A 23,967-nucleotide genomic window follows, 5' to 3' on the forward strand; every position below is an offset into this window, starting at 1 on the left:
TTCCCCCCTCCCCTTTCTTCCCCCCTCCCCTTTCTTCCCCCCTCCCCTTTCTTCCCCCCTCCCCTTTCTTCCCCCCTCCCCTTTCTTTCCCCTCTCCCCTTTCTTTCCCCTCCCCTCCTTCCCCCTTCTTACCCCTCTCCCCCTTCTTCCCCCTCTCACACTTCTTCCCCCTCTCCCCCTTCCCCCTCTCCCCCTTCCCCCTCTCCCCCTTCCCCCTCTCCCCCTTCTTACCCCTTCCCCTCTCCCCCTTCTTACCCCTTCCCCTCTCCCCCTTCTTACCCCTTCCCATCTTCCCCTTCTTACCCCTTCCCATCTTCCCCTTCTTACCCCTTCCCATCTTCCCCTTCTTCCCCCTTTCCCACTTCCCCCTCTTCCCCTTCCTCCCCTTCTTCGCCTTCTTCCCACTCCTCTTTCTTCCACTCCCCCTTCTTCCCCCTGTCCCCCTTCTTCCCCCTGTCCCCCTTCTTCCCCCTCTCCCCCTCCTTCCTCCTCCCCCCCTTCTTCCCCCACATTCCCCCGCCCCCTCCTCGCTTCTTCCCCCACCCCCTCCCCCTTCTTCCCCCCTCCCCCTTCTTCCCCCCTCCCCCTTCTTCCCCCCTCCCCCTTCCTCCCCCTTCCTCCCCCCTCCCCCTTCTTCCCCCCTCCCCCTTCCCCCCTCCCCCTTCTTCCCCCCTCCCCCTTCCCCCCTCCCCCTTCCCCCCTCCCCCTTCCCCCCTCCCCCTTCCCCCCTCCCCCTTCTCCCCTCCCCCTTCTCCTACCCCCCTCCCCCTTCTTCCCCATTCCCCCTCCCCCTTTATCCCCCTCCCTCTTCTTCCCCCTCCCCCTTCTTCCCTCCTCCCCCTTCTTCCCCCTCCCCCTTCTTCCCTCCTCCCCCTCCTTCCCCCTTCTTCCCCCCCTTCCCAACTCTTCCCTCTCCCAACTCTTCCCCCTCCCAACTCTTCCCCCTCCCCACTCTTCCCTGTCCCCACTCTTACCACTTCCCTCTCTCCCTCCTCCCACCTCCCCTACCTCCTCCCTCCTCCCCCCCCTCCTCCCCCCCCACTCCCCCCTCCTCCCCACTCCCCCCCCTCCCCCCTCCCCTTCCCCCCCTCCTCCCCCTCCACTTCCCCCCCTCCTCCCCCCTCCCCTTTCCCCATACCCCCCTCCCCTTCCCCCATCCCCCCTCTATTCCCTCTCCCCCTCCCCCCCTCTATTCCCTCTCCCCCTCCCCCCGTCCCCCCCTACCCCCCTCCCCCCCTTCCCCCCACTTCCCCCCACTTCCCCCTCCCCCTTCCCCTTCCCCCCTCCCCCCTCCCCCCCCTCCCCCCCTTCCCCCCTCCCCCCTCCCCCCTTCCTCCATCCCCCTCCCCCCTCCCCCTCTCCCCCCCCCCTTCCCCCTCCCCCCTTTCCCCCTCCCCCCCCCCCCTTCCCCCTCCCCCCCCTATGTGTTATGTGATTTTTAACTTCGTACTCTCAATAAAGGCAACTTACCAAATGCCGCCTTCACTATCCTGTCTATCTGCAACTCCGCTTTCAAGGAACTATGAACTTGTACTTCAAGGTAACTTTGTACAACAACACTTCCCAGGACTTTACCATTAAGTGTATAAGTCCTGCCCTGATTTGCCTATCCAAAATGCAGCATCTTACATTTGTCTAAATTAAGCTCCTTCTGCTACACATCGGCCCATTGGCCCACCTGATCAAGATCCCGTTGTACTCTGAGGTAACCTTCTTCGCTGTCCACTATCCCTCCAATTTTAGTGTCATTTACAAACTTACTAACCATACCTCCTATGTTCATGTCCAAATCATTTATATAAATGACAAAAAGCAATGGACCCAGCACGAATCCTTGTGGCACACTGCTAGTCACGGTCTCCAGTCTGTAAAACAACCATCCATCACCACCACCACCCTCAAATTTACTACTTTTAAGCCAGTTCTTTATCTAAATGGCTAGTTCTGCCTGTATTCCATGTGATCTATGGCTTTATGTGTACATTATTTTGTTCATGTGAATAATTCCCCAAAAACAGAGCGTTTTTGGCAATGTCTGTTCAGGTGGCTGTGACACTGTGACAATTTTCAAAGATTTTAAAGTTCTTTGAATATATTATCTGGCAGTTCTCCCTCAACACCACCAAAAGCAGATTAATTGGTCTTTCAGCTGATTTGCTGTTTGAAAAGCTTTGGGATTTCTGTGATACAATGCTTTGCAAATTCATCTTCGTTACTCAAATGAATAAGCCACTTTAAAACTTAACAGGAGAGACAGCAAGGAGTCTACAATCTACACAAATTAATTTATATATTCCTATAATTTATCATTTACAGAGCATTTGGTATAATGTTCAGAATATACACAGTACAATACAGTTCAGGCTGAATTTAGATTCAGTTTTATGTCCCCAGTATGAGGATGTCAGCATTTTATTTATTAGATTTAAAAATGAGTAAGGTTTAAATTGGCTGTTTCACTTGTACTCCAATATGCATCCAAGTTTTGTGCATTTGATGATGCTTTATTTTCATTGTATTCTGTAATATTCAAGGTCAAGTATTTTTGAGAATGCAATCTTACAAAAGAAAATACAAAATTGTGTCAGTATCCAATAAATTATGAAATCTCCCTAAACTCAATGAAAATACAGTGTCAGAGTCATTCAACTGTTACTTCCTGTCAATGAGATCCATCATTAGTTCAAGATAACATTCAATGGCTGTCCAGCCTTAAGAGATTAGTGCAGCACGTAAAAAAAATGGATATTATATGACCCAAATTTTAGGGCTCACCATCTTTTTTTCCATATTCTTTCAGAGAAAATGGGTCACTCTGATAAGGCCTGCATTTTAATTCAATCCTATTTGACATTGAATGGAAATACTTTGGTAGACCATTTCAGAGGTCAGTTAAGAGTTAATTACATATACTGCAGACCAGACAAGGTAAGGACAGCAGATTTTTTCCTAAAGGGTGTTACAGAACCAAACAGATTTTTAACAACAATTAATGATAGCCGTCATAGTCAACATTACTGAGACTAGCTTTACATCCAAGGCTTTTTTATTGATTGAATTGAAATTCCACCGGTTACCATGGCAGGATTTGAACCCACGGTCCTGGTTTATAAGCCTAGGCTTTCTGGAATACTAGTCCAGCGATAGATTACCACTAAACCATCATCTCCCCTAAATTAAAAAATATTAGAAAGGTTGGGAATGACCAACATTTATGAAAATAAGCACCAATAAATAAAATTAAAAAGAATAAATGCTGTAGGAAATAAAACCCTCGAGTAAGTATCAATAACATGATTGTTTTTTATCATAACTGCAGTGACGTTCCCCTTAATAGATTTCTTTCTTCTCAACTGTTGACCATCCGGATTTGAACAGGATACGCGTTCTCTGGCTTCAGTATTTGCTACGCTTAAACGAGCTTCACCATAGTCTGACACATCCAGCTGACTATCATGATAGCAGCCATCAAAAGCCATAGTTTGTGTCTGATTCAACCTAAAGGAATCTGAAAACTGAAAAATAAGTACTTTTGTGATTATCATTGGTACTGACCTATCTGTATAGAATTAACTGCTAGGGCCCAATATTAACTCTGGTCAAGTGAGTTAAAATTGGGGCCAAAATTTATAAAATTTGATAACTCTTCAAAGCAACATTTTGAATTACAAATCTGTTACTGTAACATAATTTGCTAGGCACACTTCAAATCTGTAAAAGCAACTTCAAGTTAATATAATTTCAAATTATTTTAGTCTTATTTAAAATCAGCTCTTTTCTTCCTTTCTGTGTAACAACAAGGTTAATTTTCTTCCAAGATTAAGGGTTCTACCAATAGTAATGGGACCAGATATTTACTTGAGAACTGGTCCTGAAAACATAGATGATAGACATAATTACTGTTGATCCATTTGTTAATTAGATCATGAAGGAAGTGGTAATTTTCATGACAGGTAACATTGTCACTAGAAATGAACAACGGACTTTGAGAAGTGTGAAAGAACCACTCTTTCCAAGTCTTTTGAAGAAAACAGGATCCATACAGCTACAATGTGCAATACACCAATGTTCACACACCTACAATATCATATCCAGCTGAAAACTACACCAACTACAGAACACTGGTTAAATTACTGTTAATTTACCATTTGTTGTGGAAGACTGGGCCAAGATATATTGAGTCAGAATAGAAAGACCAGAAAACTTGTGGTTTAATTTGCCACAACCTTCATGCCAAACCAATTACATCTTCAGATTTTGGTATGCTTATCTGCTAGTGGCTGTGGAACTACTCAACATACATTAGGCCAGCTGAAAATCAGTGGCTGAGTTGAATTATATACAATTAAATTACAACACAGATTTGGCACTTCTACTGGTAGCAACTCTTCTTTGTTCTTTCATGGACTGTCGGTGTCATTGGCAAGGCTAATATTTACTGTCCATCCGTGGTTTATCTTGAACTAAGTGGCTCAGAGAGCAGTTAAGAGTCAACTACATTGCTGTGGATCTGGAGTTACATGTAGACTAGACTAGGATAGGATGATGTATTTTCTTCCTCAAGGAAATTAGTACTCATGCTGATTTTCACCATTACTGAAACTAGTTTTTATATTCCAGATTTCTTAATTTTAAATTCCATCAGCTACCATGGTAAGAATTAAACCCATGTTCCCACAACATTTAGGTTCGGTGTCTGGATTGCTAGAGATGTATCATTAGATCACCATTACACCATTATATGAAATAATCCCTTGGTAAGTTTACTCAGTTATAGGTATTTCTCATTTTCATTGTCCTGCTTAATATTATTTTCTTTGAACCTAGTTTTATCTTTAGGGCTTTTTCTTTAAATTATATTGGCATTTCTGGTTTTAATGTCATTAAGCCCTACCCTTGCCTTGTCTCCCAGTATTTCCTCACCCAACAATCTTGCCCCCTGGTCCAGCTTCTGCTACCCCCCAACCAATCCCCACACTAACCCCAACATGACTCTTATGCAAATCCATGTTTCACTTAAAGTTGGTTTACTTAAAGTAGTGATTTTCATGAATAGATCCCCAACTTAAAGTGAAAACTATTTGACTTGACCACACTTCCAGTTGGCCAACAGTAGGATTGTAATCTGGCTGTTCAATTTAATTGAACACCAAAGGGATTCTTGATGGCAAATAAAATAACTCCTGCATATTGCTTATTCTCACGTGTGCCCTCTGACCCAGCCAATCTATCCTGTAAATTCATTCCTGTATCAGTCAGGATTTACATGGCTTGCAAATCTTGGTGAAGAAACAGATGGTTGTATTTTGCCCACATCCAGTCCCAGCCAATCTCATATGCCATTGAATAATCATGCATCATTAAGATGGACTTTGTGACATACTACCTCCATTTAGTCTGCTCTGCTATTCAAGAAGGTTGTAGCTGATCTGACTGTGCTCTTCACTTCTCTGCATGTCCCCCATTAAAATATGATTCAGCTTTAAACATATTTTAATGACCCAGTCTCCAATGCTCACTGGGGAAAAGAATTCCAAAGACTATTTCCCTACTGAGACAAAATACTTCTCCTCATTTCTCTGTTTTAAAGGAGAGACCTCTTGGCCTGGATTTTCCAATGGCCAGTTAGTCAATTTTGCTACGTAAATGGGAGTTGTGCATCAGGCTCTAGATTAGAGTGGTGCTGGAAAAGCACAGCAGTTCAGGAAGCATCCGAGGAGCAGGAAAATCGACGTTGCGGGCAAAAGCACTTCATCAGGAATAAAGGCAGAGTCCCTGCAGGGTGGAGAGATAAATGAGAGGAGGGTGGGGGTGGGGAGAAAGTAGCATAGAGTACAGTAGGTGAATGGGGGTGGGGATGGAGGTGATAGGTCAGGCAGGAGGGTGGGGGAAGGTAGCAAAGAGTACAATGGGTGAATGGGGGTGGGGATGAAGGTGATAGGTCAGAGAGGAGGGTGGAGTGGATAGGTGGAAAGGAAGATAGGCAGGTAGGACAAGTCATGGGGTCAGTGCTGAACTGGAAGTTTGGAACTGGGGTGAGGTGGGAGAAGGGGAAATGAGGAAACTGGTGAAGTCCACATTGATGCCCTGGAGTTGAAGTGTTCCGAGGCGTCGGGTGGTGAGGGAGTGGCGGTGAAGGAGGCCCAGGACCTCCAAGTCCTCAGCAGAGTGGGAGGGGGAGTTGAAATGTTGGGCCACAGGGCAGTGTGGTTGATTGGTGCGGGTGTCCCAGAGATGTTCCCTAAAGCACTCTGCTAAGAGGCGTCCAGTCTCCCCAATTTAGAGGAGACTGCATCGGGAGCAACGGATACAATAAATGATATTGGTGGATGTGCAGGTAAAACTTTGATGGATGTGGAAGGCTCCTTTGGGGCCTTCGATGGAGGTGAGGGAGGAGGTGTGGGCACAGGTTTTGCAATTCCTGCGGTGGCAGGGGAAGGTCCCAGGACGGGAGGGTGGATTGTTGTGGGGCGTGGACCTGACCAGGTAGTCACGGAGGGAATGGCCTTTGTGGAAGGTGGAAAGGGGTGGGGAGGGAAATATATCCCTGGCGGTGGGGTCCGTTTGGATGTGGCCGAAATGTCGTCGGATGATTTGGTTTATCCGAAGGTTGGTAGGATGGAAGGTGAGCACCAGACCTTGCAAAAGGTCTTTTGTACCAGACTGAGAGAATTACCCAGGAAATCAAAGATTCTGATGGAAAGTTCCCTTATACCTGGAACCCTTCAAAAATATCCATTTCAAACGGAGAATTTGGATGATTTTGCTGCATTTAAGTAGCTAGTAATTCAGGAAAAGTTAGACAATTAAAAATTGGGTCTAACTTTGGCTAACTATTGAACTGATCACCCCCAACCCCCACAACTAACCAGAGACTCCTCCAATCTATGTAATCGCCTGATCCAAAATCCATCTTTCCACCCAGACTCAATAACCTTCCTCCAGCGTTGAAACTGACATTCCCAACTTCCTTCCAAGACCAGAAAATCTTGTCTCCCAGGAGTCAACACATCTCCTTTCCCTGGGGATGCAAAACCTCCCCTCATCTCACGCCCCAAGCAACCAGTTATGCCCCCCTCTCCACCTGGGACCTGACAACCCCCATCTTACCCCAGAACCCAGAAACTTCATCTCCACCAAGGATTTTAAATGCCCATCTCCTATGGGAACTGACTTCTCATGCACAACTACCTCCCCGCCCCCACCAGTACCAATCACATCCTCCCATTCTCACTGCTGGAGTCTAACACATCCCTAGTCTCCCCAGAACCCGATACCCACCACCCACGCTCCCACAAATCCAATATCCCTTGTCCACCCTTATCTACACTACACATGCCCATAATTAACCTGTCTCTTTCCCATCTTGTGCCCTGGCATTGTACCCACTTGGCGTCCTACTTACCTGGCATTCTATTAACAAACCCCAAACCAAACGGCAATCTACTTGCCTGGCATCTGGAATTTCTGAAGGAGTCCTGATGCAATATTCTATCAGGAATTTGGAACTCTTTCTTAATGTAAAATAGGAGTAGAATAGTCACGTGAGCATAATTGCCATTCATCAGAAAATCTACTAGCCTATCATTTTGAAACTGCTTCTCATTTCCTTTCCCCAAACAGCTTTAGAAAACCTCACATGTGCCTTAGACATACTCAGGCATTTTAAAGACAAACTTGAACCTTTGAGAATCAGTTCAAAATCATCATAATTGTGATTTCAGCATGTTCAAATGCATATGTTGTGTAAAGGGAAGCTCTATATGATTTATCCAGTGTACCTTTAAAGAATTTTCTCAATTTCTATTTTGTATACATTTTTTTGAAAATGAACTATTTTAATCATCCTACCTTCTCTCTCTGTTTCATCTTTTTCCTTTCTTCGATGGTGGTTAGATAGTTTACAGCTGCATATTCAATTATAGAAAGGAAGACAAAGAGAAAGCTGACCCAGAGGTAGATATCCACAGCTTTAACGTAAGAGACTCGAGGCATTGATGCATTCACTCCAGTTATAATCGTTGACATAGTTAAAACAATCGTTATTCCTTGCAGTGGAAAAGAAAAATATGCAAGAAATATTGATGGTATGAGGCAGACTGTTGATAAAGAAAAAACCTGGACCTTTATTCTAATCTGGGTCAAGAGTAGAGAGTGGGTGGATCACCCGTCTCTGGCCAGTGTCTCCAATTTTTTTGGGATCTTTCTCCATCTTTTTGAACAATCCATGATGGAGACAGTAGAACAATTCTAAGCACTGCCAATAGCAGCAACTTAGAAATGATGCAGCACTGAATTGTGTGTAACTAGCACTTTCAGTTGTGCTTTTGGAAATATAAGATCTCAACAAGTACAAGCATAAACTTTCAGGGATCAACATAAAATATAAACATTTTGGTTAGTATTTTAAGGTGTGCTTTCATAAGGCACACACTGAGTCAAACTACATTTTAACATGAACTAAATTTTTAAATACCTATCTTTAAATTATGACAAATATCAAACGTTAGATTTATCACACTGTATGCAATAGTATGGAATTTCCTCAATGTCACATATGCTAAAATTGGTATCAATTTATGAATGGAAATTTGCACCAGATTTCCTGCAGTACATATGTAACAGAATCATTGACATGAGTACATGAGTGTAATCAAGTGTGTTGCTCACTTCTGCTTTAGGCCTCAATCTCACAGAGCTCTTGCTTCTGCTGCTCCTCTTCATCTTCCCTTATTATACAGTAAAGGGGCATGGCTTTGGGAAAACCATTCCAGATATTGGTCCTTCTCAGCATAGGAAAGTAGTACAAGTCTGCGAATCTTTGTGTCACTGAGACTGACAGTGTTAACTTTAAGCCAGATGCAGATCTCAGTCAAACAAAGTTAAATCACAAATAAATTGGCTATCAAACTTCAAGAAACCCAGCTGCACCATTATATAGTGACTCCGGACATATTGACCAAAACATACAGGTGTAAATCTACACCAGCACAATAGTTAGGTAAATTGAGAAAATTGACATGAACTGAATGGGAGAGTGTTAAATAATTAGAGCCTGAATTTCAGGCAATGAGTCACAGCAGTACATTTGTGAGGGAGCTCACAAATATCTGTTTATTTCTAATACTTCTTCAATGTACTATCATCCCTGTTCTAGCCACAAACCTCCAACATTAATCTGACTTCCATATTGTTGTTCTCGCGCTAGTATTTTGTGTTGTTCATGGGATGTGGGCACTGCTGTCTTGGCCAGCATTTACTGTCCCAGGGGGCAGTTAAGAGTCAACCATATTGCTATGTGTCTAGAGTCACATATAGACCAGACCAAAAGAGGATGGTAGATTCCTTCCCTAAAGGACATTAGTGAACCAAGTAGGTTTTTCCCCGGCAATCAACAATGGTTTCACGGTCATCATTAGACTCTTAATGCCAAATTTATTTTTAAAATTTTATTACAAACTTCACCATCTACCATGGTGGGATTTGAACCCAGGTCCCCAGAACATTACCTGGGTTACCTGATTAATAACCTAACAATAATACCATTAGGCCAATACTTCCCTAAAAGAAAAAGGATATGAGGTGAAGCAATTGTAACTATCTGAAACCAACCCACTGTAATGAGCATATTCAAACTAATTTCTTTTAAATGTTGACACACATCTTAAAACTGCTCATTTTGTGGAACTGGCTGTCTGGCACTAAATTGTCCATCCATTTCAAAGTGATAAATGGAAAAATTGATATCAGAGTTGAGGGAAATCCCCTTGTGAGGTTTTAAGTTTATGCACAATGTTGTGTTTTCCATTAAATTAAAGAGTTTCATGCTGTCATTCATCTATTTTATCCCTCACCATGATAAAGACAAGAAAAAAAATAAAGAAAATAAAAATAAGTTACCCAGTGAAACCCGAGCTGGGACTGCTCTTCTGTCAATCCAGAAAGAAACCCAAGATAACATGACCATTAACATGGTTGGAAAGTAGGTTTGTAAAAGAAAAAAGAAAATGTGTCTCCTCAGGATGAAATTAATAAACAATCTGTTGTACCAACCTGAGGAGAAAAGAAAAGTTACAATTTTAGTAAATTTTCTTCTCATGGTCAATCTTCTACCTCAACTGTATCTATCATATTTCTTGATTCTCTCAGTGCCTAAAAATCTATTGATATCAGCCTTCAATATACCCAATAGCTGAGAAGTCATAGTCCTCTAGAGTAGGGAGTTAAAGAGATTCATAACCCTCTGAATGAAGACATTTCCCTTGTCCCAGTTTGCCCTTATTCTGAGGTCTTTGGTTCAGACTCTTCAGGCGAGGGAAACAGCTTCTCAGCAATTGGCTGTTAAGTCCTCTAAAAATGTTATACATTAAAAGAATCTTCTAAAGTTCAAAGACTATCTAGCCATATCTTAGCCTGCTGGACACACTTTCCTCATTCCTGAAGGAGGAAACATCGATTCTCCTGTTCCTTGGATGTTGCCTGACCTGCTGCGCTTTTCCAGCAACACATTTTCAGCATTGTACCCAATCACCCCATTATTCCCAAATCTTTACTGCATCCCTCTAAATCAATCATTTTTGCTCTAAAATCAGATTTGTTCCTCAGTTGCTGCCAGAGGAAGTGGTGGAGGCTGGTACAATTGCAACATTTAAAGGCATCTGGATCGATATGTGAATAGGAAGGGTTTAGAGGGATATGGGCCAGGTGCTGGCAGGTGGGCTGAATTGGAGTGGGATATCTGGTCGGCATGGACGAGTTGGACTGAAGGGTCTGTTTCTGTGCTGTGCATCTCTATGATTCTATGACTTAATGTGGATATCACTGGTTAAGCTAACATTTATTGCTCATCCCTAATTGCAAAGGAGCAGTTAGGAGTAAACCACACTGTTACACATGTAGGCCAGACTGGATAAAGATGGTAAATTTCCTTCCCTAATGGGCATTAGTGAATCAGATGGATATATTAAAGCAATCAATAGTGGTTACATTGTCATCATTAGGCAAGCTTTTAAATTCAGCTTTACTGAATTAAAATGTCACCATCTGCCATGTGAGGTTCAAACCCACATCCACAGACATTATTGTGGGTTTCTGGATTACTAGCCTAGTGAGATTGCTAATCTCTCTTTTCTTCCCTAGATAAGGAGACAAAAACTCTACAGAATATTCCTGATTTGATTTTTTTTGTTAATCAAAGCCCTACATAATTGCAGCATGGCTTCCTTACTCTCACCCATTGCAATGAAGACTTCCTAATAGCTTGCTGGACTGCTGGGCTTCCTCTGATTACTGAATAAGGACCTCAAATCTCTCGAACCACTCACCTTTAAAAAGAATTCTGCTTTCAATTCTTCTGACAACAGTGAATAATTCCATATATTCTCCATTATGCTGCATCTATCACCTTCTTGCCCAATCACTTAATCTGTCTCTTCTATTAATAGCTTTACCTCCCACCTAGTTTCATATCATCAGCAAACTTGAATCACATGATCTTCTCATCTAGATCATTGCTATACATTTTAAATAGCTGAGGCCAAGTATATATACGGTTGACACTGCACTAGTAACACCCTGGCATCCCTACAATAGCTCTGTTATTGCCACTGCTTTCTCTGTTAACCAGTCCTTAATCCAATGGAGATTAGCTAATATCCACAACCTCATGAGTGCTAAATTTGTGAGATAACTTGTGTGACATTTTATTGAATGCCTTCTAAAAATCTAAATATACAACATCAATCATCTGACCCTATGTATTTGGAATTCTGTTGCTATTAGCCCACCAGAGTCTCATCTGACGACACAACTCTGTATTTCTACTGATACTTAGAGGGTGTCTCTGCTTTGTGGCATCCAAAAAGTAATCCTTGGTTTTTAAAAGTTATTTCTTGTGCTTTGGAATGAACTCCAATATTTCTCTAGTTTCTGGGCATTACTCTGCTGTATTTTAGATACCAAGCAAGTTCTCATTTCTGAAGTGAGCTCCATATTTTTCTGGGATTTATGTTTATGCTCCACTCCACTCCGGTCTCCACTCTGAACTCCATTCCTTTGTTCATTCCAGTGTTGACGTTTGTTGAGCTACTAGCTTCCTAAATTGAGCTACAGTGACTTATTGATCTTCACAGCTAATCTGCATTCTTTGACTAGTCCCTAGACTATCCCTTTCTCCTAGATTCATGAGCTTTACTCTTCTTCTCTATCAGCTTCCTAGATTAAATTGCATTTCTCCACTGGATCCTCATACCAATCACTAATTATTTATAATCTGCTCTCTACTCCTCTAACAACTCCCAACATTCCAAAGACTATAAATCTTCTAAATTGACTTTTACTTCCCACTGCCTAATGGATTGAACTTTGACCAAATTTTAGTTCTCAGCTGAATCTTCATTCCCTAACTGGGTCCTGAAATGGACTTAGCTGCCTTCCTCTCTTCTAGCACTTTCTTGTAAGGTAGTACGCATTGAAGAGTTTAGACTTCTACTCCAAGAACAGCTATTAATAAAGCTGATTAATAAAACCTGTTAATGAACACTCGCTTGAGTGTAGACTTCATTTTACTAAAGGGGGACCAGTTTCATTTCTCAAATAAACCTAAAACCCAAGATCTTCTTTGCTTCATTTAAGTCATGATGAGGAGATGCTGGTGTTGGACTGGGGTGTACAAAGTTAAAAATCACACAACACCAGGTTATAGTCCAACAGGTTTAATTGGAAGCACTAGCTTTCGGAGCACTGCTCCTTCATCAGGTGGTTGTGGAGGACACAATTGTAAGACACAGAATTTATAGCAAAAGTTTACAGTGTGATGTAACTGAAATTATACATTGAAAAATACCCTGATTGTTTGATAAGTCTCTCATCTGTTAGAATGACCACGATAGTTTCACTTCTTTCATATGTAAATCACAAAACTCTTTTTAAAAGTTACATTCTCAGGTTAACTGTAACAATTGGTGTCAGACCAGATGAGATGTTGAAGGTGTTAGCCCTCTGTGTTCTGTTGTCTATGCCATAATGTTTAGACTGATTCTAATCTAAAAAAAAAGAGTTAACAGAGTCTTACATGGATTCATGCAGTTTTTGAGCAAAGTACAATGTAACTCTGCAAGTACAAATTCACCCCATAAACGTATATGTGTATATGTGCATGTGTGTGTGTGTCTGTCTATCTGGGTTGGGGGGTTGTGAGCGTCTGTCAGAGGGAGTGTATATGTGTGTGTGTTAATGTGAAGGAGTCTAAGTCTGTGAGGGGGTGCATGTGTGAGTGTGGGAGTGTGTGTGTCTGTAGTAATGTGTGAGAGTGTCTGTGTGCGTGTCTGTGTATAGGTGTGTCTGTCTGTATGTTTGTTTATAGGAGAGAGTGTACAGGACACTCACACACACAGGTACTCCTATACACACACATACACACTTATACACAGACACTCACACGCACTCCTGCAGACACACACAGACTCCCAAACTCACACATGCATCCTCTCACAGACTTAGACCCCTTTACACTCACACATTAACACACACACATATATACACTCTTTCTCACAGACACTCACAACCCCCCACCCCAGACATACACACACAAACCCACATGCACATATACACATATACGTTTATGGGGTGAATTTTTACTTGCAGAGTTTATTGTACTTTGCTCAAAAACTGCATGAATCCATGTAAGACTCTGTTAACTCATTTTTTTTAAAGATTAGAATCAGTCTAAACATTATGGCACAGAAACAGAACACCGGAGGCTCACACCTTCAACATCTTATCTGGCGTGACACCAATTGCTACAGTTAACCTGAGAATGTAACTTTTAAAAAGAGTTTTGTGATTTACATATGAAAGAAGTGAAACTATCATGGTCATTCTAACAGATGAGAGACTTAACAAACAATCAAGGTATTTTTCAATGTATAATTTCAGTTACATCACACTGTAAACTTTTGCTATAAATTCTGTGTCCTACAATTGTGTCCTCCACAACCACCTGATGAAGGAGCAGCGCTCTGAAAGCTGGTGCTTCCAATTAAACCTGTTGGACTATAACCTGGTGTTGTGTGATTTTTAACTTTGCTTTATTTAAGTAATCTAACATGTCAAAGATCAAAAAAGAGAATTTATGATGAAGAGAACTAGAACCAACACTGACATAATTTTATAAGCAATTTACACAGAATGACACATTACTAACAAGCACCTTCTAACCCAATAACTTCTGATTCAGTCTGTGTCCACGTGTAGGAAGTTCATGACTATCACCCACATACAATCAAACATTATTAATCATCGAATCACAACAATGTGGAAACAGGCCATTTGGTCCAACTGGTCCATACTGACTCTCCAAAGAGCATCCCATCCAGATGCAACCTCCTACATTATATTTCCCATGGCTAACCCACCTACCCTGCACATCCTTGGACACTATGGGCAAGTTAGCATAGCCAATCGACCTAACCTGCACATTTGTGGACTGTGGGAGGAAACCCAAACATTCAGCAGAAACCCATGCAGACACTGGGGGAATGTGCAAACTCCACATCGACAGTCACCCAAGGCTGGAATCAAACCCGGGCCCCTGGTGCTATGAGGCAGCAGTGCTAACCACTAAGCCACTGTGCCACAAAGTAAATAGGTTTTCCTTTATGACCAATTCTATATACACTTTGTATCCTAGTTGGAATCTCAATATCATACAACACCTCATTTTTAAATAATCTCTGCTCCCAATTTTGCATTCTCTTCATCACCTCATTTGGTCGTGGCCTCTTGCACTTGAGATATTTTCATCATTACAGCTCCCTCAAACCCTAACAAATCCTTACAGTATTTCTCAGCTGTCTTTGATTCTGTCAAATATTCAAATCTTTTTGAATGACCCACTGCTCTTCTCTGCGCATTCCTTGGGACTCTCCAAACGCCTCTGTAGACCTTGAGTAATCCCATGAGTCTCAGCCTTGTCTCTCACTATCTATTATGCCAAGTTCATTTTCCAGGAGTCAATCTTTAAGGACATCTCACCATTGTTCTATCATATGCTATCTCACCCCATCACCCAAATAACTAACATAATTAACCTTCCTAAGTTTTACAATGATCCAAAATATCTGATTTCTCACAAACAAAGCCCAAGCTTTTATTATTTTATTAGGAATGAATCCATTGAAATTATAATGACAAAAATTTGGTTCATGGATAGTAACGCTTTCTGCACCATTATCTGTTTTGCTCATTAGCTGGGGCAGTGTCAAAATGCTTATTGCTATGTATTGTGAGTATCCAACAAGTCAAACTGTTCTCAATGGACATATTTCTGATAACTTGCTATCAAATTTTACAACAGTAGTTGAACTCCTCTCTGTAGGATTACTATCTTTCATCTTTCCATCATTCATAAATCTATCATTCATAAATCTGAGAGAAACATACCCGTACTGCTATAAAATGCAAGTCCACTTGATTCACGGAATTCTTGGATAAAAAACTGAGCCAGTAAGATCTGTTCATCTGTTTTCAGTGGTTCCTTTTCATTCCTCCAATGGAGCATTAGATCTTTTTCATTGTAAGCATCTGGAGGAAAACATTAAGGCATTATTATGGTCAAGCCAAGATTACAAACTAATGGTTTATGTTACTATAATTAGGTTAGTAAAATAATTTTTAAAATTTACAAAACATGACAATTCTTTAATTCTACAGTGTTTCCAGTTCTGACATTACCACACGAAATGACATCACCGACCCAAGGAACCCCAAACGTATAAATAGAAAGCAGAAAACATCAGCAGTGCTTCATGTGGAGGCTCACTGAGGATATTACCGAGTATGGTGAAGAAAATGAACCTTCCAACTCAGCAAAAAAACCTACATCCAGAACCTCAACCTGAGCTACAAATCTTCTCAAAACTCGCTAGTGTTTCCAGTACTTACTGTCGTAGAGGTATAGAGATATACAGTACTGAAACAGACCCTTCAGTCCAAATAGTCATGCCAACCAGATATCCTAAATAAATCTAGTCCCATTTGCTAGCATTTGGCCTGTATCCCTCTAAACCTTTCTTATTCATATACCCATCCAGATGCTTTTTAAATGTTGTAATTGTACCAGCCTCCATCACTTTCTCTAGCATCTCATTCCATACACACACCACCCTTTGCATGAAAATGTTGCCCTTTAGGTCCCTTTTAAATCCTTCTCCTCTCACCTTAAACCTGTGCCCTCCAGTTTTGGCCTCTTCAACCCCAAGGAAAAGACCGTGCCTATTTACCCTATCTGTGCTCATGATTTTATAAAGCTATAGAAGGTTATCCCCCAGCCTCCGATGTTCCAAGGAAAACAAACTTGGCCTTTTCAACTTCTCCAGAGAGCTCAAACTCTCCAACCTTGGCAACATCCTTGTAGATCTTTTCTGAACCCTTTCAAGTTTCACAACGTCCTTCCTATAGCAGGGAGACCAGAATTGTACATAGTATTTCAAAAGTGGCCTAACCAATGTCCTGTAGAGCTGCATCATGACCTCCCAACTCATATACTCAATGCACTGACCAATAAAGGAAGCATACCAAATGCTGCCTTCACTATCCTATCTACCTGCAACTTTCAAGGAACTATGAATCTGCACTCTAAGATCTCTTTGTCCAGCAACACTCGCCAGGACCTTACTATTAAGTGCATAAGACCTGTCCTGATTTGCCTTTCCAAAATGCAGGACCTCACATGTATCTAAATTAAACTCTATCTGCCACTCCTCGGCCCATTGGCCCATCTGATCAAGATCTCAATGTACTCTGAGGTAAGCTTCTTTGCTGTCCACTATACCTCCATTTTGGTTCGATCTGCAAACTTAATCATACCTCCTCTGTTCACATCCAAATCATTTGTATAAATGATGAAAAGCAGTGCACCCAGCACCGATCCTTCTGGCACACCACTGGTCACAGGCCTCCAGTCTGAAAAGCAACCCTTCACCACCGCCCTCTGTCTTCTACCTTCAAACCAGTTCTGTATACAAATGGTTAGCTTGACAACGTTTTCCCAAGCTCTAATTGATTTTAATTCTCATTCATCAGTTAATTAAAATAATAGTTTAGACAACAATGGAAACAAAACAAAATTCAGCCTGTGATCCTTACATCACACCGGACTTTTAAATGCATTGAAGAACAAACAAGTATGACCACTAAAACGTAGCAAACCAAGTATGAGATACTTACAACTTTCGAGCTCCAGTGAACAGTTCTGAGTATCAAGGGGAAAGCTGCTAAAATCCATTGAACACATGGCAGTGACCGTAGTCCTACAAGAAGTATTCAAAATAAACTATAAAATATGCTCCAATTTCAGCCACATAAACACCAAGGTATTCTGAAAAATAGGCTTATGTAAAAGTAGAGGCTACAGTAATAGAGTGTGGTGCTGGAAAAAGCACAGCCGGTCAGGCAGCATCCAAGGAGCAGAAGAATGGGTGTAGGTTTGCTCGCTGAGCTGGAAGGTTCGTTTTCAAATCTTCTCAAAACTTGCTGAGGAGCAGCAGAGTCGCATTTTGGGCATAAGCCCTTCATCAGTCCTTCCTGATGAAGGGCATGTGCCCAAAACGTCGACTCTCCTGCTCCTCAAGACACTGCCTGACTAGCTGTACTTTCCAGCACCACACTCTTCTACTCTGATCTCCAGCATCTGCAGTCCTCACTTTCTGAGGCTACAGTAATAGTCACATAATGGGAATGTTAATGGACTAGTCCAGATGCCTGGAATAGAATGCTCCCAAGACATGTTAAAATTCCATTATGCAGCTGGGAATAAATAGATCTGGAATAAAATGAGAGTTCCAATAATATCCATTAAATTACTGAATAGTACCTGTTTGGTTCATTAAGGATTTTTAGGAAAGAAAATCTGCCTTCCTACTTAGCCTAGCCTGCATGTAACTACAGACCTACAGCGATATCATTGACTCTTAATGCCCCTTAAGTATCCTAGTAAGTCATTCCATTTTATAAATCTGATATAAAAATGTTGCAATAAAATAAAGCCAGATCATAATCTGGTGCCTCATGATCCAGTTCATTTCTCGGTCTACCATTACCATCGAACCTAGGGCCAAACCTTCGTGTCATTAGGAATTTAGAAGAAAAAGTCAGGATCAGTGCCATTCACACTGAAAAACAAGATGGCAATCTGGTGAAGCCAGAACACAGCAAATAATGTAAGCCAGACATTGGAAACAACATTCTATAGATAGAGCTTAGTGATCATGATGTGCATCCCATGCAGAACATCATTGCAAAGCGGAAACATTTTCAGTCACTTGCAGATCTTCAAGACAAAGCAATCAAAGGTTATCATCAGGACTAGGTGGGAATGTAGATCGGCTGTGATCTTATTCACAGGAGTAGGCCCAAAGGGCTGAATGGTCTACTTTTCCTATGGTCTCCTATTTCACATGTTAATATTCAATACATGGTGGTTGATTGATCTTGACCTGATACTGAAATTCCCAGACCCCAGTCCTTACCCAATTTGATTAACTCCATGAGATATTAAGAATTAGTTGAAGACTATAGATTCAGCAAAGTCTTTGAGGCCTGACAACACCCTGAATGTAAAACTGAACAGGTGCCCCAGAACAACTGTATCCTTAGTACAGCTACAATGCCAGCTTCTCCCCAACAAAATAGAAAATTGTCCAGATACATCCTCAATATAATAAGCTGAGTAGGTCAAAACCAGCTAATCACAGTTCCATCAGTTTATTTTCAATCATCTGGATAGAAATAAAAGGTAAAAGTAATGACGACAGATGCTGGAAACCAGATTCTGGATTAGTGGTGCTGGAAAAGCACAGTAGTTCAGGCAGCATCCGAGGAGCAGGAAAATCGATGTTTTGGGCAAAAGCCCTTCATCAGGAATACAGGCAGAGTGCCTGAAGAGTGGAGAGATAAATGAGAGGACAGTGGGGGTGGGGAGAAAGTAGCATAGAGTACAATAGGTGAGTGGGGGTGGGTATGAAGGTGATAGGTCAGGCAGGAGGGTGGGGGAAGGTAGCAAAGAGTACAATGGGTGAATGGGGGTGGGGATGAAGGTGATAGGACAGAGAGGAGGGTGGAGTGGATAGGTGCTGAGCTGGAAGTTTGGAACTGGAGTGAAGTGGGGGAAGGGGAAATGAGGAAACTGGTGAAGTCCACATTGATGCCCTGAGATTGAAGTGTTCTGAGGCGGAAGATGAGGTGTTCTTCCTCCAGGCGCAGGTGGTGGGGGAGCGGTGTGAAGGAGGCCCAGGACCTTCATGTCCTCGGTTGAGTGGGACGGGGAGTTGAAATGTTGGGCCACAGGGCGGTGTGGTTGATTGGTGTCCCAGAGCTGTTCCCTAAAACATTCTCCTAGGAGGCGTCCAGTCCAATTCCTGCAGTGGCAGGGGATGGTACCAGGATGGGAGAGTGGGTTGTTGGGTGGCATGGAACTGACCAGGTAGTCACGGAGGTCTTTGTGGACAGCGGAAAGGGAAATATATCCCTGGTGGTGGGGTCTGTTTGGAGGTGGCGGAAATGTCATCGGATGATTTGGTTTATGCGAAGATTGGTAGGGTGGAAGGCGAGCATCAGGGAGGTTCTGTCCTTGTTATGGTTGGAGGGGTGGGGTCTGAGGATGTGGGGTCTGAGGTTGCAGGATGTGGATGAAATGTGTTGGAGGGCATCTTTAATCACGTGGGAAGGGAAATTGCGGTCTCTAAAGAAGGAGGCCATCTGGTATGTTCTGTGGTGGATCTGGTCCTCCTGGGAGCAGATATGGCGTGGGCATACTTTCTTTAACTTTCCTTACAAATTAATACAATTGCACAAAAAAGTGTTTGTCGACTTAACATAGATATGTGAGTTCCCATTTTAGGTGTGTAACTTGCTTGACAAACTGCATAAGAAATGCTGTAAAATGGAGGAACACATTTACCTTCAACTTCCTAAGTGACTGTGCTCATCCACATGTGCACATCTCCCCACCCACCCTGTTATTTGCTTCAGGGAGTCAGTCAGCTCTGTAGGAATTCATCTTGCAATATGGCAGCCATCTTAAACAAGTTGCCCACATATCCTTAAAGTATCATTAAAAGCAATTAGTTCACTCCCTTTCAGATGAGTGAAATTTCCCCAATTGTGGAGAATTCCAGATCTTTAAGAGCTGTTCTCACATGGAGCTTTGCAAACCCTTGTCAAGAGTACTGCAGATCACGCTCTTGGGAAAGCTTTTCTTTTCTTTGCAACATAACAAATGAGAGAGTAGGGCTTGTATTACAAAATCCAACACAACATGCACCCTAAGCTATGGAGAGATGTTTTTGGGATAAGGTTAGCTTTTTTTTTGCTTGAATCAAAAAAAGAAGCTTTTGTATTTTCTAAACCTTGACGAAACAATGCAATCTCTCACATCAAATCAGTACGACATTACGTAAATCATTTCATGGATTAATTGAAGTGTAAATGATAATTGAAGTTCAAATAAAAATATTTTGTATCAATATTACTTGTATTATGCCATAGTCTGAAAGATTCAAATAATAATAAGAATCATATGTACCATTTTGGTCAGATAGCGTTTTGAAATGTGGGTATAGTTGATCTGTCATTAGATTAGATTACTTGCAGTGTGGAAACAGGCCCTTCGGCCCAACAAGTCCACATCGACCCGCCGAAGCGCAACCCACCCATACCCCTACATTTACCCCTTACCTAACACTACGGGCAATTTAGCATGGCCAATTCACCTGACCTGCACATCTTTGGACTGTGGGAGGAAACCGGAGCACCCGGAGGAAACCCACACAGACACGGGGAGGACGTGCAAACTCCACACAGTTAGTCACCTGAGGCAGGAAATGAACCTGGGTCTCTGGCGCTGTGAGGCAGCAGTGCTAACCACTGTGCCACCGTGCCGTCATCTAGCTGTAATGAGAGAGCACAGTGCATATAAATAGAAAATAAATCTTGTATTTCCATTGATATCAAAGCATTATCCACTTAAAAAGGATTTATAGAAGGAAAACCCAATTGAAGATTAAAATGGAAAAATACTATGCTCAGCAATACTAAGAAAAGTCAATTAGCAATGACTCACCTTAAACTGTACAGGATGTTGCCATCTGGATATACCCTTAGCATGATGTTCTCCATTGTTGTGTCATGTATGAAAGAACTTTTGGAGTGAACAAAAAACACATCTGGAACCCAAATTTTCTTGACTAATCTTCCATCAAATGTCATACTTCTGTTGTTGGAACTTGGGAAAGCGAGTCTGCTATCTTTCCAGTAGTGTCTTAGATACAAAGTCATTGTAAAGTCCTATGGATATGGACATGAAAAGTCAGAAGTAAATTGATTCTGAATCAGAAGAGGGATGATTGTAAAAATATGGAATGTTAGTGCTGGTAATTATTTACATGATAAACGATTGTTTTCAGTCCTTGTTCCAATCTCATTTCCAAGATATCAGCTCAATTACTATTGCTGGCCTGGTAGTTACATTAGTGTCATAACTTGATTCCAAGAATACTCTGACTTTATATTCACACCACTAGTAAGACTACCTATTTCCATGGCCATTCTTCTCCTACTGAAACCCTTACTCAGGTCTTGTTACCTCTAATGCATTCCTGGCTTCTGTCACATAGTCTACCCTCCCTAAACTCTGCTTTCCATGTCTTAAGCTGCACCAAATCCTGGTCAAACATCACACCAATACTAACTAACCTACACTGGCTCCCAGTCAAGCCTCATGCCTCCCAATCTTTGCAATCTCCTGCAACCACTCAACACTCCAAGATTTCTTCGTTCACTTATTTCTGGCATCTTATGAATCCTGTTTTTAATCACTGAAACATTGATGGTCGTGTCTTCACTTGCTAAGACCTATGGTCTGGAATACTTTCCTTACAACTTCACTTTCCTCCTTTAAGACAAGACTTAAAACTGACCTTTTTAACCAAGATGTGGTTATTTAACTCAACTCCTCCTTATTCAACTCAGCGTCTAATTTTATTTTAAAACATTCCTATAAGCTTCTAATGTCTTTGTTCATTTTATTACATCAAAAGGTACAAATATAAATTGTTTTGGACATGAGCCAATTAAATAGACTGATGGTGATGGAAAACTAAAAGTCAGGATCCTCTTACATCAGCAAATCAAATTCAAATAAAATGATAATAAATACAATATGTACTGCGCTGTGTGGCGCAACTATGTAGTCCAGTTTTACTGTAAATAAGTTCCTGTCCATAAGTAACAAAAGTTCAGACTTACCATATCAACTTCAGAAATGCTGTCAATGCTTTCAACCTGCACATCTATACCAACAGATACTGCTGGTCCTTAAAAGGCAAGTGGGAAACATGTGACTTTAGTTTCACCATTTTTAATGTTTTACCTTCAAGTAGTTCCAAAAGCAGCAGTTGTCATACAATATCTTGTTCATTCTTAATAACATAAATAAAAAGCAAAAATTGTAGCAAATGCTGTAAATCTGAAATTAAAACAGAGTTGGTGGCAACACAACACAGGTGAGTCATTATTGAGAAAAATACTAATTAAAGAAAAGATTTTTGATTCACATAGGGAACAGAAACCAGCAATACTACAGGCATCAATATCAAGAAGGTAAGGAATGAGAGTGAGTACAATTGGAACAAATATCTTTCCACATATTCAATGAAAAAGCATGCTTAGCTTGGATTGGCATGGTTTCCACTTTTTCTTTGAAGGAAGAGAGTAGAGTCTCAGGCAAAGTTGCTCAATTAGGGAACATATTCATCCAGATGGAGGATGATGTGGTAGTTGGAGACTAACTGATCCTCTGTTTAAGGAAGAAGTGCAAGCTATCCTATTGGAGGTGCAGAGGAGTTGACTGTCTATATTGGAAAGGAGAGACTTAGAGCAAGGAATTTTGAAAAGGTTAAAGTGATGGAAAAATCATGGATATATACAGAAAGAGATATTTAGCTGGCTGAAATTATCTTCACAGCAGCTGACAGGAATAAACAGTAAGACTACCTATTTCCATGGCCATTCTTCTCCTACTGAAACCCTTACTCAGGCCTTGTTACCTCTAATGCATGGCTTATGTCACATAGTCTACCCTCCCTAAACTCTGCTTTCCATGTCTTAAGCTGCATTTGGAGTATTTTGTGACATTCTAGATTCCAAGTGTAATAAAAAAGGGAGATTTCAATGGTTAAAGAACAAACAAAAGCATCTGCTTCTCCAACAAAATATATAAACACCCAAGTCTCTTTGTTCTTTCATATTTATTCATAAAATATCCTTAATGTTATACCGCCTCTCTATGTTCTTAATAGTATCATGTACACTTCTCCACACTGAACTTCAGCTGCTGTCTATCTGCCCACTTCACCAATACCAATGTCCTTCAAAGTTCTATACTGTCTTCCTCATAGCTTAGAATGTTTCCACTGTTTCATCATTGAACGTATTGTAGAATGTAGAACAATACAGCACAAGAAGAGACCCTTCAGCCCACCATGTCTATGCCTACCGTGATGCCATTCTAAAGTAGTCCCATCTGCCTGCTCTTGGGTCTGTATCCCTCTATTCCCTGCTTGTTCATGCATCTGTCTGAATGCCTTTTAAATCTTGCCAATGTATCTGCTTCTTCCACTTCAACTGGCAGTGTGCCCCAGGCTCTGTGTAAAAGACATGCCCAGCATATTTCCTTTAAAAGTTCCCCCTCTCACCTATGCCCCCTAGTTTTCACATTTTTACCCTGGGAAAAAGAACTCCAACTATCCACCTTATCCATGCCTCTCAACTTTATATACATCTATCAGGTCACCCTTCAGCTGCCACCATTTTAGTTAAAACAATCCAGGTTTGTCCAACCTCTCCTTATAGCTAATACACTCCAATCCAGGCAACATCCTGGTAAACCTCTTTGTACCCTCTCTAAAGCCT

At 41.6% G+C, this 23,967-nt stretch overlaps 1 protein-coding gene across 3 annotated transcripts in view; it reads right to left on the reverse strand.

The window, feature by feature from the left end:
• Window positions 1-2,273: 2,273 nt before the first annotated feature.
• LOC140486233 (gamma-aminobutyric acid receptor subunit rho-3-like) overlaps window positions 2,274-23,967 on the reverse strand; it is a 30,468-nt gene continuing 8,774 nt past the window's right edge. For 2 of the 3 annotated variants that reach the window (XM_072585100.1, XM_072585099.1), the window contains exons 3-9: window positions 22,303-22,370; window positions 21,119-21,342; window positions 17,227-17,309; window positions 15,442-15,582; window positions 9,901-10,053; window positions 7,852-8,048; window positions 2,274-3,515 (exon numbers count right to left, since the gene is read on the reverse strand). In XM_072585100.1, coding sequence (XP_072441201.1) covers window positions 3,213-3,515; window positions 7,852-8,048; window positions 9,901-10,053; window positions 15,442-15,582; window positions 17,227-17,309; window positions 21,119-21,342; window positions 22,303-22,370 — 1,169 coding nt within the window. In that variant the 3' untranslated portion in view covers window positions 2,274-3,212. The remainder of the gene's footprint in view (window positions 3,516-7,851; window positions 8,049-9,900; window positions 10,054-15,441; window positions 15,583-17,226; window positions 17,310-21,118; window positions 21,343-22,302; window positions 22,371-23,967) is intronic. The other variant, XM_072585101.1, reaches the window with a different exon arrangement.

This window comes from Chiloscyllium punctatum, chromosome 15, assembly GCF_047496795.1.
Source record: "Chiloscyllium punctatum isolate Juve2018m chromosome 15, sChiPun1.3, whole genome shotgun sequence".
NCBI classification, from domain to species: domain Eukaryota; kingdom Metazoa; phylum Chordata; class Chondrichthyes; order Orectolobiformes; family Hemiscylliidae; genus Chiloscyllium; species Chiloscyllium punctatum.